We start from the raw sequence: 16,638 nt of genomic DNA on the forward strand, positions 1-16,638 counted from the left end.
ATAGTGTAATATATGACTCTTTTCTGTTGCAATTCAGCTGAAAAAGAGAACCCTGCAAACTTGATAACGGCAAAGTTTTGCTACGTACTTTACTAAGATACTAAGTCTAAACCTGGAAGGCAGTAACATTACACAAAAACAATATAACCTCTATCTTGGTCTGATAACAAGAAATGACAACCTACAGCTATGATATATATCATGTAGTCTTTACAAAGTGGGGGGGTTTTATCTCTGTTTGGTTGATATACTTAGATACAATCACTTTCCCTCGTATATTACAAAACTGTTTACATACATCTTAAAAGCTGAGGTATAACAGATAAAAGTATATCTTTTACTATGGTGTACTAGTCTTAGTGATTTTGTTCGGGGCGGTATAAACTACATATTATACTCTACAAAGGTAAAATCTGCCTTAGTATCCATAGCCTAGAATCCAGCGTCGTCGTAAAACCACAGCCTCTTTGACGACAACGTCCAAGACGCCCCCTGTCATGAGGTATTTTGCTGTGTCGTGGACGAAATATCAGCTCTGGTTGTTGATAATGAGAATCCAGTCGTGTGGACATTTTTACTTTCTCCATTCCCCTACCATGCCTGGCATTTTGCTCATAGCCATTTACTTTAATGAACATTCAGCCAGAAATCAGGTGCAAGTTCTCTGGGTTTTTACATTTTTGCCGCTGTGAGACGACATCAAAAGCATGGCCATGTGATTTCTCGCGTACGGCCCCTTCGCTTGGAACAATGTCCCTCTAGAAGTGCGCCAGTCACCCAGCCTTGATATTTTTAAGAAGCGCATCAAGACTTATTTGTTTAGCCTACTGACATCTCTATATATCCACACTTTTGTAAAGCGCCATTGAACATTGCTACGTAGTGGAGTTTGGCGCTATATAAATCTCTTTGATTGAAATCTCTTTGATTGATTACAACCTTAAACTGAGAGAGTTTAGCTGTATGATGTAAAAATCATTACCATATACATGTAGTCAGTCATCACTGCAGGAAATCATAATCTAATTTTAGGTTTCAATAAACATCCACTGGCAAAATGTCAGGCATGGTAGGGGAATGACGAGAGCAAAAGTCACTATTTGGCTGGATTCTAGAGTCCCAATCATTTTTACTGAGGTCCATACCAAAATTATGGTACAAGATATAGAAATCTATGTTAGGTTTTACCAGATTCCCATTTGTTACTGGGGTTTCCCACCAAATTACAGTTCGTGGTATAGAAATTATAGTTATATTTTGTTTTGACACTATAGTTTGTTAAATAGGTCTATTCCATAACATTCTTAATTTGATTGGTAAACTAATAAGCCAATAGAGGGAATAGTTTGTTCGCAAGGTCAATTATTGTTATTTGACTGGTAGGCTCAGTGCCAATGGAGGGCACAGTTGCTGGAAAGGTCTGTCACTATAACATTGAATTTCTTATTTTACTGGTACATGTAGGGTCAGTGCCAATAGAGGGCATAGTTGCTAGAAAGGTCTATCACTATAACACTGAATTTCTTATTTGACTGGTAGGCTTAGTGCCTTGGACTTGAGGGCACAGTGTGTTGGAAAGGTCTATCACTATAACATTCTTATTTGACTGGTAGACTCAGTGCCAATAGAGGGCATAGTGGTTAGAACGGTCTATTACTATAAGTTACTATCGGGTATAACATTATTAATTGACTGGTAGGCTTAGTGCCTGGTACTTGAGGGCATAGTGTGTTGGAAAGGTCTATTGCATACCATTCTTACATTTCATGAATTACAATATTCTGAAAAATCTAATCTTTGGTCTACCTATGTGTAACTACTGCGCATTGAGCATATTACAAACAATAATTGAATCTATGAGGTTAAGACGACAACAGGTTGTTACATCTTTAACTATTACCTGGAACTGTCAAAGCCATCGTTGAGACATAAATGATAAGAAATGTTCACCATCTCATTCATGGAGTTAACAGGTTTAATTGGTAGCAGAGTGGACAGGAACTGATGATTTGGGGTGACGAATGTTTACATACAACTCCACCTATACAGGTCAGTGACCCTATCTTGATAACTTAAACCAATATAATTTTATCTTTAAAAGTCACATGACAATTACAAGGATCTCATTAACATACCATGCTCACTAATATTGAAACTCTATAGAGTAGCATAGCATCGATAGCAGTGTAACTATCATGTACTTGTATCAAGTAGTCCACAAACTATAATACGGTGTGGGCTCGTTTTCTATGATCTCTCTCTGGACAAATCTACCCAAAAAAATCTAGTTTTAAAATTTCCTGCTGGGGAAAGGTTGAACAGCGCATGTCAGTACATGTAGCAATCCATCACACACACTGACAGGCAGTTGTAATAATAATAATAATAATAATAATCTTTATTTATACTGGATAGTTCTTTAAGCATTTAAACACTTGTCTCCCAAGAAGTCCAGTGAGGGCCATCCCTCATGGGTTCAGTGTTAAGTATTGGTTACTTCGCTCAGGTCTACAAACTCAACCTCCAGTTTTAAAGTAAGTCATGTGAGAACGTGATTACGTCATCATGTTTACAGCCATACTTCAAGTTCAACAGCATTAAACTGCTATGGACAGTCAGTGGTAAGAACGGAATGTCGTGCTGAAGAAATCCATTTGACTATACGGTGGAGACAGATCGTAGAAAACAAGCCCATATGTATAGTTACTACTAATATAGTATAAATATAACTTAACTAGTGATAAATGTTGGTAAAAGCCATTGTTATACAAAGTGAATTTTTACTAAGTCAAAGTGATTTTTACGGTGTTTCCAGCACCAGTATTCCCTTTATGATTTTTATATTTGGCAGCAACAAAAAAAATTGTAGGAATATCAAGTACTATTGAGGATAACACAAGAATAGTAGTTCTTAATTTTTTATTATGATGAATATTGACACATTGGTTTCTTAAAACCCTGATGAGATAAAGAAGTCAAAACATAAAATTTACAAATAAATTGATATGGACCAAAGTATTATATTATTTTATCTTGGTGTCATGAAACGAAACTTTCAATGAGTAAATAAATCATTAGTAGCCGATAAAAGAGAGGTTGATTCAGCCACCGTAACTATCACTTCTTTCCTGTTGTATATATATTATTAATATCAACATCACAATGATTGTACCGGTATCACACTACATACGGTTCACCCAATACATTGATAAATTGACAATACATTTAGCTATATATACTTTCACTACAATAAAGTAACTACCATATATATTTAGGCCAGCTATTTTTATTTCTATGTGTCTCATCACCCTTTTGATTCCTAAAAAAAAATAATTAAAAAATTGTCCAATCAGAAAAAAAATTATGTCCCTGATGCAATATCACAAGTTTGCATCTGAATGAAAATTGTCATCTTTCGCTGAAACTTAGGACCAAGAAATGGATGGTTTACAGTTTCCTTTTGACTTTAACTGTCATTTCTAAGGCTTGGCATACCATTATTAAAAGTTAAGTACAATGAAATGAAAGTATAAGTTACCATGTAGATGATGTACACATAATTGCATTTTTTTCATTTTTTTTTCTACCTGACCAACCCAACCCTCAATCATAAGGTATTACAAAGGTAAACATAAAATTACAAAGGGATGCCCCTATCTCACTTCTATGACCTCTGACCCCCGTTGTACAGGGTTTCACTTTTTGTTCACATGGCTAAATACACAGACAATCTATTTTCATTGATGTAAATTAAGCAAGACACAATTACAAGTTGTACACACTATACATACATGTGTCTACACACAAAATATGAAATATTGATAATTCATCCATAAATAGTATTTCCATGCCACAACTCATATATTAAAAATTATAGTGATATTATTATCAAAAATATGAACATTTATGGCAACATAAAGTTTCTAATTATGAAATCACTTCCTGGTTAATATCTTTATATTTTGAAGAGAGCACCAAAGCCTGTCATAAATCATATAACTATAATAAATCACCTTTTTTCTAAAACTCATTAATTATTGACGATCTTAGTTCTTTGTTTACTGGGACTAATGTATTTCACTTTTCAATTATTCAATTCAATTCAATAAGATGATTGCAAACTGTTATCAGGAGTTTTGGAAGAATTGAAATACAACACGACATTGCATATACAGCTACAAATCCACCGGTGAATTGTGTCTGTAACAGGCCATGTACAGATCCTCTGATCCTATATAGTAACAGGGTACACTTGTATGTGATTGTACCATGTGAAATAAGTGCTGTTAGTTACAGGGTGTAAGATTTCACAGCTGTGCTCACAGACATGTAACAGGTCTGTTGGCACAGGCATGTACATGCATACAGGTACGCAATTTCTGTCTGTAGTCACATGACTGATACAGGGATGCACACACAGATGGGTATATAGAGATGTGTGTACATGCATGCACAAGGACTTTTTTCCAGAGGTGAAATTTTATTTGGTGGCACCATATTGAGAATACATACATACATGTACTTTCTCTACTGAAATAATTTGTAGCAGTGACTTCTCATGGCTTAGTGTGATCTATTTACAGGTCTGTGTTAAACATTGACTCCTTAGGCTGATGGTATTTGATCAACCTAGCCTGGAATCCATGGGGACTGGCTTTTTTACATTCATCTTTCCAATCACAAAGATGAATGTAAAAAATTCAATTCGCATGGATTCTAGGCTATTGGTCACCCCATTCCCCTAGCAAAACCACTTTGCCTGATGGTATTTGTTCATGGGCGCATAACAATCATGACTCCTTAGGCTGGTGGCATTTTATTCACAGGTGAAAAGCAATGACTCCTTAGTAGGACACATTTTATTGACAGGACTGAAATGACTCCATCTATACATGCTATAGTATAGGTATTTCACTCACAGGTCTATTAAAATAACAGTGACTCCCTAGGTAACTGATATTTTAATTCACCAACCTGTAGCAATGATTCCAATGGCCAATTGACTCCACAGGCTGTGGCGTTTATATAATTCTATTTCACAGTTCCTTTAACATTGACTCCCTATGCAGCTGATAATTAATCATCAGGCCTGTAGAAGTGATGCCACAGGTCAAAAATACATGGCTGTGAGTCAATACACCTGCAAATCTATCTATTGAGGTCAACATGTATGTAATTTTGTTAGTGATTGTGTTACGCAGGTTGGTATTAGCGGCGAATTACAAACCTATCGTTCTTAATTGATGGCCTGTGGTGGTGACTAGGTATATTTTAAGTATCACTGCCAGCACATTAACATCAAAGAAAATGACCATTTCATTATATGGGTCTTATTTCATACCTGATTGCTTCATTGTATGACTTTTCTGTTAAAAACCGTGATAGTGTTAGTAGTTGTTGTTTCTGCTGGTATCTTTTCTACAAAGCTGCATTACATCGTCTACAATAATCATTTAACGTCACGTCATTAACCGCAATTATCACATAAATAAAACCCATCAAACTGGAAGAGTTACCTGCAAATCCTACAACCCTGCACTAAAATACTAAACACAATAGTGGATATAAAATTATACTGAAATTGTTTCATGGCAAATACTGTGAAAACCTGGAAATTTTCCCAACAGACTTATTTTTGCTTATAAACATTTCGTTGGAAAAGAAAGACGCAAAAATAAGTAGTGACTAAAATGCCTTCTTGTACATGAACACAATGTACCAGTCTGGTAATAAGTTAAAATAAGTCTTTGAGAACTAGCTGAAGACTGTAAAATTGCCAATTTTCTAGTAGCAAAAATGTTTACAGTATCTGAAGAGGTTTTGTCGGGATGCTACTGTGGTATTTGAATCATCCATGAGAGATTTTGAGACTCGATGTCACAGATAGCACTCAAGACTAACAGATGTTGGAAAAGAGGAAGTAAAGCATAAATTATGAATTATATAAATACTTATGCTCCTTTCATATTTACATCTTAAAAAAAAAATCAAATTTACGAATTACGAGGAAATGTGAAAATGAAACATTTATGTTAGTTTGTACGTCACATGATAACATTTTTCATAAATTTGCTGAATACAAGTGTGACGAGAATCAGAACTTTTTAATAGATTACAGAAAGAATTACTTCAAATTTAAAGTTTACAAACTTATTTTGAAGTTTTTCCAATTTATGAAAAATAAAGAAGATGCAATAACGAGTTACGAAAATACCGTCTGCCCACTGTCACTGCATGATGGCATTGAAGACTTTCACATATTTTGTAATGAGCTGTCGGACACACACACACACACTCTGACAGGACTGCAGTATTACTGTAATGTGTTTGATTCATGGGGTATTTATTCCCTGTGACCTAATTCTACTCAAGGCAATTATTCGGAGAGAGAAAAACATAAAACAAAAGGAAGTCACATAAGGCACACAAAAGGTAAGAAAAATGAGCCCCAAGGCAGTGATAAGAAGCTGTCATTACATGTATCGGTCTGCTAGTTTTCATCCAACACTCATCAATAGAGACGGCAATGTGGTTTGAGAATGTCGGTATTAATATTAAATTAGAGATGAGAAATCTGGTAAAAAATGCTGCATAAAGCATCCACTTCAACCAATATTTACATAGTTATTCCCCGATATTTTTCTTCATCCACCCAAGGAAAAAACGAGTGGCCTAAGGGGCCTTGTCACTATGAGTTGCTCAATGAGTAGTGACAAAACCATAGGTTATGAGCATTTTCCAGCTGAATGACGTAAATATTGTGGAATGATATGAATAACTCACACATGTATCTAAAATATAGATATCAAACTGTGATGAAAAATTTGGTAAATTTGCATAAACCGTTTTTTTTTTGTTTCATCTTATAAATGTGGTATGAACACTCGTAATACGACACTGGTAATCCAGCCTTCCGTTTACTAAGATAGACACAAACTAAATCTATTGTCCTTCAATGTGGTAGATTACACAAGTGAGAGATAGTGGTTCCTTTGTTGTGTAATTCTAATCACCCTGTAATCAACATAGTGTAAACATTGGAAGTCCCAAAACAACATTGCAAGTTCAGGGAACTCTAAATGAACTAGTTTTCAGAGACGCCACAGTACTGAGACTATATAATTAAACCAACATCCATTCAATATGTTACCAATGTTGTATCAACATGTTGACAATAGTTTTAGTTTGTGTCTATCTTAGAAAACTAAAGGCTCAAGCAGGGTAATAATAGTGAAGTATTCAGGCAGTTATTATCGTTAAAATGCTGGTAACAGAAGGAAAGAACTCAGGCAGTGATTATCTCTACAATGCTGGTAACAGAAGTAAGAACTCAGCGAGTGATTATCTCTACAATGCTGGTAACAGAAGTAAAGAACTCAGGCAGTGATTATCTCTCAAAATGATGGTAACAGAACATTTTAGTATACTTGTGTATTTATGGTAATCCAGAAATAAATAATCCAGATAACAATAATCTGGACAATAATCTGATAATCTGGAAGGTTTCAGTTACTGGTTGTCATGGTAAATACAACACTAAATAGTTTCCTGATGACATACAGCAATCAAAATGGTGCAGTGTACTAATCATTCTATCACTATACAGCCCAAAATTTCATTTTTGATTTTAAATCCATGTTTGAATCCTACATTCATGAATGAGTATTATCTTATCCGTGGAATGATAAGGATTAGATGGGATTATTCAGCTTTGTGTCATCATTGGGATCAGGACGATTAGTAATTAGTGGTCTTCAGATGCAAATTTAGCTGTACTGGTGAGACGTAGCATCGAATCGAACTATTGTTCCAAATACAAACTTGAAAATTGTACCTGAAATTTTGAACTGCATACTTCAGTCGTTGTCAACAGATCGATTAGCAGTACTAAACTTTTTTTTTTCCAGGAGTAACTTTGTTCTTTAAGTCTGCCATACAAGTGATATTCTCACCCAAATATTAATCTTACTCCAATGTTGGCTTTGCAGTTCTGAATTCAAAATTACAGGATGCAATTTTGCCTACCTGTAGACGTGTAGTCCGAGGTTACACATCTATAGGTAAGCTTGGATGCAATTATACTATGACCACAACAAATGTGTGAGCATTATACAACTGATTTCAAATTACCAGTTATATTGCATCTAGGATAATCAGAATGAGATACTATCCCCCAGTATTTGTCTTTGTTCAACCAAGGAAAAGATTAGTGACCTAAGGGGCCCTTGTCACCATGAATCGCTAGACGAGTAGTGACAACCCTTAGGGTCATGAGTATTTTCCAGCTGAATGAAGAAAAATATTGGAGAATAATATAATTATACCATCGGCAGTAATATTTTAAAAAAAATTGGGGAATGTAATGGCAATTTTGAGCATTTTGACTCATATTTTGAATACAGCAGAACCAATGACATAGACACGCGTTGTCATGACATAGAACGACCAGAGTATATATTCCATATTTTTTGGTGAACCTGGCTAGTGCATGGTATAAATCCTAGGCCTTAATTATACATCTAAAGTCACCAAGGTAGTCAAGGTAAGGTGGGCATCACAAAAATGTTAAAAATATCAATTTTGAAAAAAAAGTAGCTAAATTATATTGATAACAGATATTTAAAATATTGCTACAGGCATAAAAAATAAATGTGTATTAGACCATGCACAAGCCAAGTTTTTATCTTTGATCAGAAAATATGGATTATATACCCTGGTTGTTTTACATCATGACAATCTGTGTCAATGTCACTGGTTCAGCGGTGCTTGAAATATAAGTCAAAATGTTCCAAGTCGCCATTATTTTTCCTGATTTGTCATAAAGATGCTTGGGGAGGTATAATTATATTATTCTCCAACAGTTTTCTTCATTCAGTTGGAAAATATCGGTACTTTCTTGTGACAAGACCCCTCTGACCATTCTTATTTTCCTTGGCTGAACGAAGAAAAATATTGGAGAATAATATCAAAGTGCAACCAGAGTACATGCTTACTGTAAATAACAATATTAAATCTAACTGATAGTATAATGTATATAATTATGTATATGTTATGATTTTGACCAAAATAGAAAGATGTTTTTAATTTTTATGATTTCGACGAAAATAGAAAGATGTTGATATAATCTGACAAATCATCAAAAACAGCACCCCATGCTAAGAAAGTGCTCATAAAATAAAATTACGGGTCAAAAAACTGTTCCAGATATGAAGTCAACATATGCAAGTAGATGCAATGAAGTTGACCTTTGAACCTTGGATGACTGATCAAAACTATTAGGCTATATGTGGTCGGACTGTTGACAATGGAATCAAAATTCCAATTTTTTTTTTTTTTTTTTTTTTTTTTTTGCAGTTGACTTGTTTAATGATGTTGGGTATTGGGTTGAAACTTTTAACTTAATCACCTGTGCTTGTAAACTCAGACTTGTCTTACCACATAAAGAATTTCTGCATGGGAGAACAAGACTTTTATTATCCCTGTGGTACATTTGATGGTCAAATTAGTGGTCTCGAGGTAGTTGACTTATCAGACCATTTCACACGTTGGTTTAAACCTATTTATACAGACAAATATAAATTAATGACCGTTCAACATGTGTTGTGAGTCTCAGTTGCATCATAATACAGGAACCAAACAAACAACACCTTTCATGGTCAACCGACATCAAACATTCAAAGCAATCTATCAGTCACAAGATAATTATTTGAAAATACATAAAAAACAATCATAATTCATGAAACGATAACGAACTGTTCATGGACACTGGGTTCAGTTACAGAGGAAAATGTCAACTTTCAGAGTCAATATTTTTCTTTTGTCGATGAGATGTTGATGAGATGGCAATGGAAAATTGAGATCTGTTCCAAAAAATTGAACTTTCCGAATACAAATTTTTAGTTGTACTATTCATAATATTTTATGCTTTCCTCTGAAAATAAAAATATTTTTGTGTGAATTGATAACTATTTTTTTTCAATATTGATATGATATTTATATATTTATCAAAATATGAATGAAAATGTGCAACTGTATGTTAAAAACATTACAGCGTGTTCTTGGACTCTCAGTGAACTGAGATGGAAATCTTGATCAAATTGGTTCAGATTTCCCTGCATTTGAACATAAACTCAGGTACAATTTACCTACTTCTAACCATTAAATAATGTAAAAGTGAAGAAAAAAAAGAAGAAAATTCTTGTCTAAAATTCCTGATGTATATGAGTCAAGCTCTTTTATCTACGATTCCTGACACTTTCTAAAAAATATTATATCTCAGATTGTTGTCAACAATAATTAGGTTTAGATTTGATAGTAAAATTTGCGAAATATAAAAATGAATAAAGATTTTTGGTACAGAAAACAAGACATAGCGGTGGAAATAAAGAGAGAAAAACCAAGTTTTCAGTTATTACTTAACAGCTTGACCATGTTAATTAATTGGACATACACGTGGCAATATTGATCCAAGACAAGACAACCAGAGAGTGTGAGATGTTACTGAGGACAGCAGGTGCTGATAGCATACATACATACATACATATACTCATAACCATGTGATGCAACCAGATGCCGACACAGTGACTGACTCACTCTAAAAATACTTCCATTCCAATAGAAAGTCTACATTGGCACCCTGCCAGTATTGTTCCCAAGTTCATTTCATGCAAATCTAATACATTTCTTCCTTTGTGGTCATTTGATGAAATAAACATGTCTAGAAACATTTTGATGTATTGATGGATATATTGTTGGGAACCGTATTAAATAAAACTTCCCCCAGACCATTTACACAAAATTGACAATGAACACAGCCTTTGATGATGATTCAGGGTGTTGATACTCATCAATTAGTTATTCATTCACGGTACCAGGTCATTCAACTCTCTCATCTATTCAGTTTACCCATTCAAGCAGTTTTCACCCCACATACTTTTTAGTTCATATTACACTACACTATAGAATCTTCTCTTTAAGTACATCCTAAATTTGGACTTGACAGCTGTTTCACTTTAAAGGCGACCAATTTCATGAACTTCTGACCCCGTCTCTTACTGCCCCACCCCTCGACACACCTCATAACATGACAATGCATATATAGCCGTGATGACAACATTGTTCAATCCTCACACTGTTTATAACTGCTAAAAACAAATCCTGACATCATATCAAATTTATTTTCGTATATCACTCAAACATTTCTGTAACTTCTAGGTGCATTGCTATTTTTCTCGTTATGTATGAGTTACTTCTGTGAGTCAATGGACTATGAATGGGGTTGGCAGAAGTCCAACTATAGGCGTTATTTATAGGTATGGCTGCATCTCATTGTACCATGGTCAGTCTCACCTGTCAGTCATTGTAATTGATAACTTAAAAAGGACTACTTGACTTACATCATATGTTGTATATCTGTGGTAAACCATGCTTTGGCAGGGGTCGGTTTACTACTTGTGGATTGTATACTGCTAGCTGGACTTACTGCATTACTACTCAAAGTCTGTGGAAAACAAAATACAAGTACTAAGGAATACATATAGTGACGTTTTACTTGACTTCAAATTGCAAAAAAATGTTCACTTTTATTTCTATCACAAAATATGCATTGACTGGCAGGGGAAGTATACCATATATGTAGGTTATCATTCATATATACCATTTACCTTGTTTCTCTAACTGTTATCACCCACCGGGCAGGGAATTTATCATTACAGTTTCAAACATGATTAAAATCTTTTGTTATTTCTATGACAGAAACTATATATTATCAAAATAAAAAAGTTGGCAGTAGCATCAGTGACTGTGTGAAAAACATTCTTTATAAGTCAGAGCTTAATATTATGATTGGTATGGCAAGATTAGTTGAAGTATGGCTAATATTCCAGTATATTATGACTATTACATATTTTCTTCTTTCTTTTGACTTTATATCATCAACAAGGGAATTAGTTACTTTGATTTCAAATCAACATCAAAATAGAATTGCAAGCAAGCTGGCGATTTGATAAATCAACTCAGATCAACTGGGATTCAGCACACACTTTATTTTATTTTATACGAAGAAAACTTCAATCAACAACTAAATAATAAATACTGTATGTTTATCAAGTACGTATCTCGTAACAGAAAATGCTGACTCCGTAATTTCTCCACTTTCGTTGAACTGCCCACCAGCCAAATAGTGTCATTTTTCAAACAACCGGAAGTAACTGTAACTAACATTATACAATGTGTTGTATCAATTATTGCGGCCCGCATTAAGTCGATCGTAACCATCGAGCAGGCGTTAAATCGAAGTTAATCACTCCCGTTGAGGTGACGGATTCGTTAGAGCCGTGTTAGACACCCACGCGGTATGCGTCGGTGTATGAATGACAGCTTCGTAAAATAATCCTCGCATCCGTTTTCAAACGTCAAACATAGATCACCCATCGAACATCGTCACGTTGGCGCATACGATCGAAAAATATAAAAGAAATCACACAGCTCATGTCATTACCTTGGATTCTGGAATATTGCTGCCGCTAGACTGTTCCTTTGATTTTTCATTTCTCTTTGATTTTGCCTTTGGTTTCGTCATTTTCTGGTCGCTTTTTATGAAAATTATCTTAAAATTTTGCGACTATTTTAGTTAATGGTAGTCGCCATATTGGATTTAATGCGCATGCGTTAAGTAATTTTGCCGTCTGACACATTGTATTTGAATATTACTTATTGTGGGCGGAGATACGTTTGTTTACATTTGTTGTTATAGTAATCAATAGGCGGGGCTTAAGTGCCTGAGCGTTTCCACATTCTTGCAGTATTATGTGGTTTCTTACGTTGTTTATTGTGTATTGTTGTGGGTGCGCCAATGGTGTCTTTGAGGTGTTCTTTACTAGTAAACTTCCGTACCCGTGTCGTAGAGTAGTATAGTAGTAGTAGGGTCCTTATTCGATGTGAACGAACTCTGTCGGACAACTCATCATCGGATTTCGACAGAGGAAATCACACTTCCACGTTCAATGATTCGATTTTCCGGAGAAATCATCGTGATTGTATCGAGTATAGGCAACATACTACGTCTCTACTGATTCACCTGGCTGAATCGATTATTTTACCATTGTTACTTATCGGAACTTCAAAGATATAGCGAAACCGCAGTAACCACGTGTCCACGACAAGAAAGAGATAGGCCAGTTCCTTTCTATATTGCGCCTGTATGGTACTACGTCGGTTTTTTATTGGTCTTTGGTATTGAATAGCGCCCCGCCCCTGTACTCATTTGTAGGATATTCAAGGTCTGATCACTGTACAGCACAGTACTCGAGTTCATTCATACTACAAGTCGTACTAAATAATGCGCTTCCCCCATCCGCTGAGTCGACTAGCCTAAGTCGTGGGTACTTTGTGTGACTCGTCGTATATCGTCACTTCTCATCGTCCGCCAGTCACGATAACGTCACTGTCTTCAGTTTGTCTCGCCGCTATTACTGACGTCCAAGGGAGGAAAATAGTCCGGTTTCCGCTAAGGCGACCAAGAAACTGCGGGTCTGTTTCATGTGGTTTCAACAAAGCGCGGGAGTGGTTGGCTCAAGACTGAACTCCTCGTATTGCGCAGTAAAATTTCCGTTGGTAGTGTAAAGCACGTTTTAAAGTTTGTTGTCATTGCGCCAAACCAGCAAGTGAACCAACCCACAATTCCCGATGCATATCAAAGCCGAAGATCGCCGTTACTCCCCCCTCACCCAGCCTCCTTTAACAACGAAGATGACAGACCATAGGAAACATCCATTCCGAGGGGAGAGAACACTTATCGAGGCGTTATCTGAATACCCTGGTGAACTCGTAAGGACAGAGAGTCCCAATTTTGTATGCTCAGTATTGCCATCACACTGGAGATGCAATAAGTCATTACCAGTGGCATTTAAAGTTGTGTCGCTTGGAGATGTAGGGGATGGCACAATTGTGTCTATACAAGCAGGGAATGATGAAAATTTTTGTGCCGAACTTCGAAATTTTACAGCGGTGATGAAAAACCAAGTTGCAAGATTTAATGATTTGAGATTCGTGGGTCGATCGGGCCGAGGTACGTATTACAAGCTCCAAAGTTTTTATCTGAAACAGGAAGTCAAGGCCTGATGAGTACACAAACCATGACTAAAGAATCTTAACTTTGTCAATCTTTTACCGATCTATGACAGGAAGTTGCTAGAATTGGCCTTTCTGCGACCTTACAATGCAACATTCAATATGATGGGGGGATGTCCCGAACTTTCGAATATAGCGTGGCAAGTTTCTCTCTCGTAATGGTTTGTTTAATTGCGATTGTGATTTTTTTTTCGACTCTGTGTCACAGTGTGTGTAGGTTTTCTTTGAAACGTCGTGAATAGCAGAGCCACGTGCCGTAATCCACTCATTCATTTGCTCGCCTTGTTCGCCAACTTGCCCGGGTATTCAGAGTTCGCCAATACATCTTGGCGCGTTCCCATTTTATGGTGTTTTGATGTGGATTTGGGTTAACCAAAAAAGACTCGGAAGTTTTGAAAGGCAATTTATTGTTCGCTACTGGCATGGAATCACAGTCGTACGTATATTTGATGCGCTCAAGCGAAGGCTAAAGCGAACAGTCCCCTAATGATTTCAAAGTCGGAAGATAAAAAGAGAATCTCTCACTTTCATGAATCGATCTACTTAATTTTCTCCGTTTTTCGTTTTCTCGCAAATGTTATTTGCACACAAATTATTTAGGCTTTAGCAGATGCAACAATGATTTCATTCAAGTTTTTCGATGTTTTGTAAAAAGAAAAGTCGCAATTTAGAAAAAAAAAATTAGTTTGTTATTTTTATGAATATCAAATATTGTCCCTCCTCGGCCGCAAATGCAAATTATGAACCTCGGGCAACTGGTTTAAAGGAAAAAAAATCGCGTTCAGCTGTTTCTATATTTCACACTTGTATCAAGGGGCCGTAAAATTAAAATGGTTCCTGCTCAGATAAATATTCAAGAAAAGTATCCATTTTTTAAAAAAGTACAATGGTTGTTAATCATCACTTTTCTGGCATTGTCTTGTACATACGATGTTTTGTATAGAGAAACAAATGAAGCACTTAATTGAAATGTGGGTGGCCAAGTCGACTATCTGTTCATGATGAGAAAAGGAATTGAGACAGTGTCAGTGTGAACTGATGGGGGGAGGTAGTGAAAGAAAATCATTTGTTTCCGACCTGCTGAGTTCAGGTTGTTCACCTACACATACTGTATTGTGGTTGTAGTCAGCTTGACTTCTCAGCTATCAAGTTACAATACCATGGTTAATCTTCAAGTTGGCCACCTTTACTGGCATACTTTTTTTTTTCTTTTTACAAACAGTGGCTATGATTTCATTGATTTGCTGGTTAGCTAGCTACATTACATGCAGGCATCATGTTCATAGCAATTTAGAGATGACAGGCACTTCCTAACCTTGGGTAGACTGCTAATACAAATGTTTAGATTATCTCAATATTTACCATCACATTATTGTTCATTTTGCATACTTGTCATTTTAACTTTTAATTATATATCTAAATTGCTATCCTTTTACTGACTTCTTTTAGTGTAGTAACACCAACTTGAACTTGAAATGTTGGCAGAATCCTTGTGACATTTAAAAACAAATAGTAAACTTGAACTTGTTTGAAAACTGTCGGTTTGTACTCAGTTTTCAAGTCACACTCCCATGATTGATAACACAATGTATTATAGGAAGGTATTGTACTGTAATGGAAAAGGCATGCAAGTTTTCATTTGAACAAACTTTCTAAAGACACGCTCAATATTGTAATTTGCATGTACATCTAGGAAAAGAGTCTGCACAAGTATTGTCAGAAAGTTTTTAAACAAACAATGGGACAAGCATGTTGTGACTTTCCAAGTGAACAAATCGTTTTTAACGATGGACTTGATATATATTTTTTTTATCTATTTGTGTACTGTAGGAAAGAGTTTAACTTTAACAATAACAGTGAGTACAAGTCCCCCACAAGTTGCTACTTACAACCGTGCAATCAAAGTCACTGTTGATGGACCTAGAGAACCCAGAAGTAAGTACTTTTTACTATCGTTAGTTTTTGGCATGGGTTTCTTTTGTTGTGTTGGTCACATTTAGACAACCACACTGAGTAGCATGATGTGGTAAAGACCAAGGCCTCCGACCACCCCCTCACTTTCACACACGTCCTTTTGTTCTCTTTTCATTTCACCCCTTTGTGTTGTTACTCAATAATGATTATTCCGCAGTCTTTGCTTGCTAAATAAATCGTTGTTGTATGTTGTGCATGTAGTACAATTCTATCCATGTTCTGACTGCAAACCACTCAGCTGCCCCTCTGTCTACCATTCTCCATCACTTTCTGCGTTTTTTCTTTGTAAAACTGAATCTGCTGTGAACAATAGGCAGCACTTCAGAATGTATTCAGCTTTCACCCAACATACGATGGATGTTAAAACAACTGTACAAATGAAAACTCATGCAATTTCTTTCACTCGAAAAATTGTAATAAAACACAATCAGAAACTATACCACTTTTTTAATATAATATTTCCGGATTTCTTAACTGAAATTTTTCATTTTAAGATTTTCCGTAAGATAAAAAGTAAGTGATAAGTCATTGTAT

At 35.7% G+C, this 16,638-nt stretch overlaps 2 protein-coding genes across 3 annotated transcripts in view; one reads left to right on the top strand and one right to left on the bottom strand.

Moving 5' to 3' along the window:
- The window catches only part of LOC144432597 (transcription initiation protein SPT3 homolog), a 71,303-nt gene extending 57,602 nt beyond the window's left edge, over positions 1-13,701 (bottom strand). Inside the window, exons 1-2 of the mRNA XM_078120848.1 lie at positions 12,500-13,701; positions 11,397-11,500 (exon numbers count right to left, since the gene is read on the bottom strand). Of these exons, the coding sequence (XP_077976974.1) occupies positions 11,397-11,500; positions 12,500-12,580 (185 nt within the window). The 5' untranslated portion in view covers positions 12,581-13,701. The remainder of the gene's footprint in view (positions 1-11,396; positions 11,501-12,499) is intronic.
- The window catches only part of LOC144432596 (uncharacterized), a 40,839-nt gene continuing 37,010 nt past the window's right edge, over positions 12,810-16,638 (top strand). For both annotated transcript variants that reach the window (XM_078120846.1, XM_078120847.1), the window contains exons 1-2: positions 12,810-14,068; positions 15,961-16,065. In XM_078120846.1, coding sequence (XP_077976972.1) covers positions 13,687-14,068; positions 15,961-16,065 — 487 coding nt within the window. In that variant the 5' untranslated portion in view covers positions 12,810-13,686. The remainder of the gene's footprint in view (positions 14,069-15,960; positions 16,066-16,638) is intronic.

The sequence above is a fragment of the Glandiceps talaboti genome, chromosome 3, assembly GCF_964340395.1.
Source record: "Glandiceps talaboti chromosome 3, keGlaTala1.1, whole genome shotgun sequence".
In the NCBI taxonomy this organism is placed as follows: domain Eukaryota; kingdom Metazoa; phylum Hemichordata; class Enteropneusta; family Spengelidae; genus Glandiceps; species Glandiceps talaboti.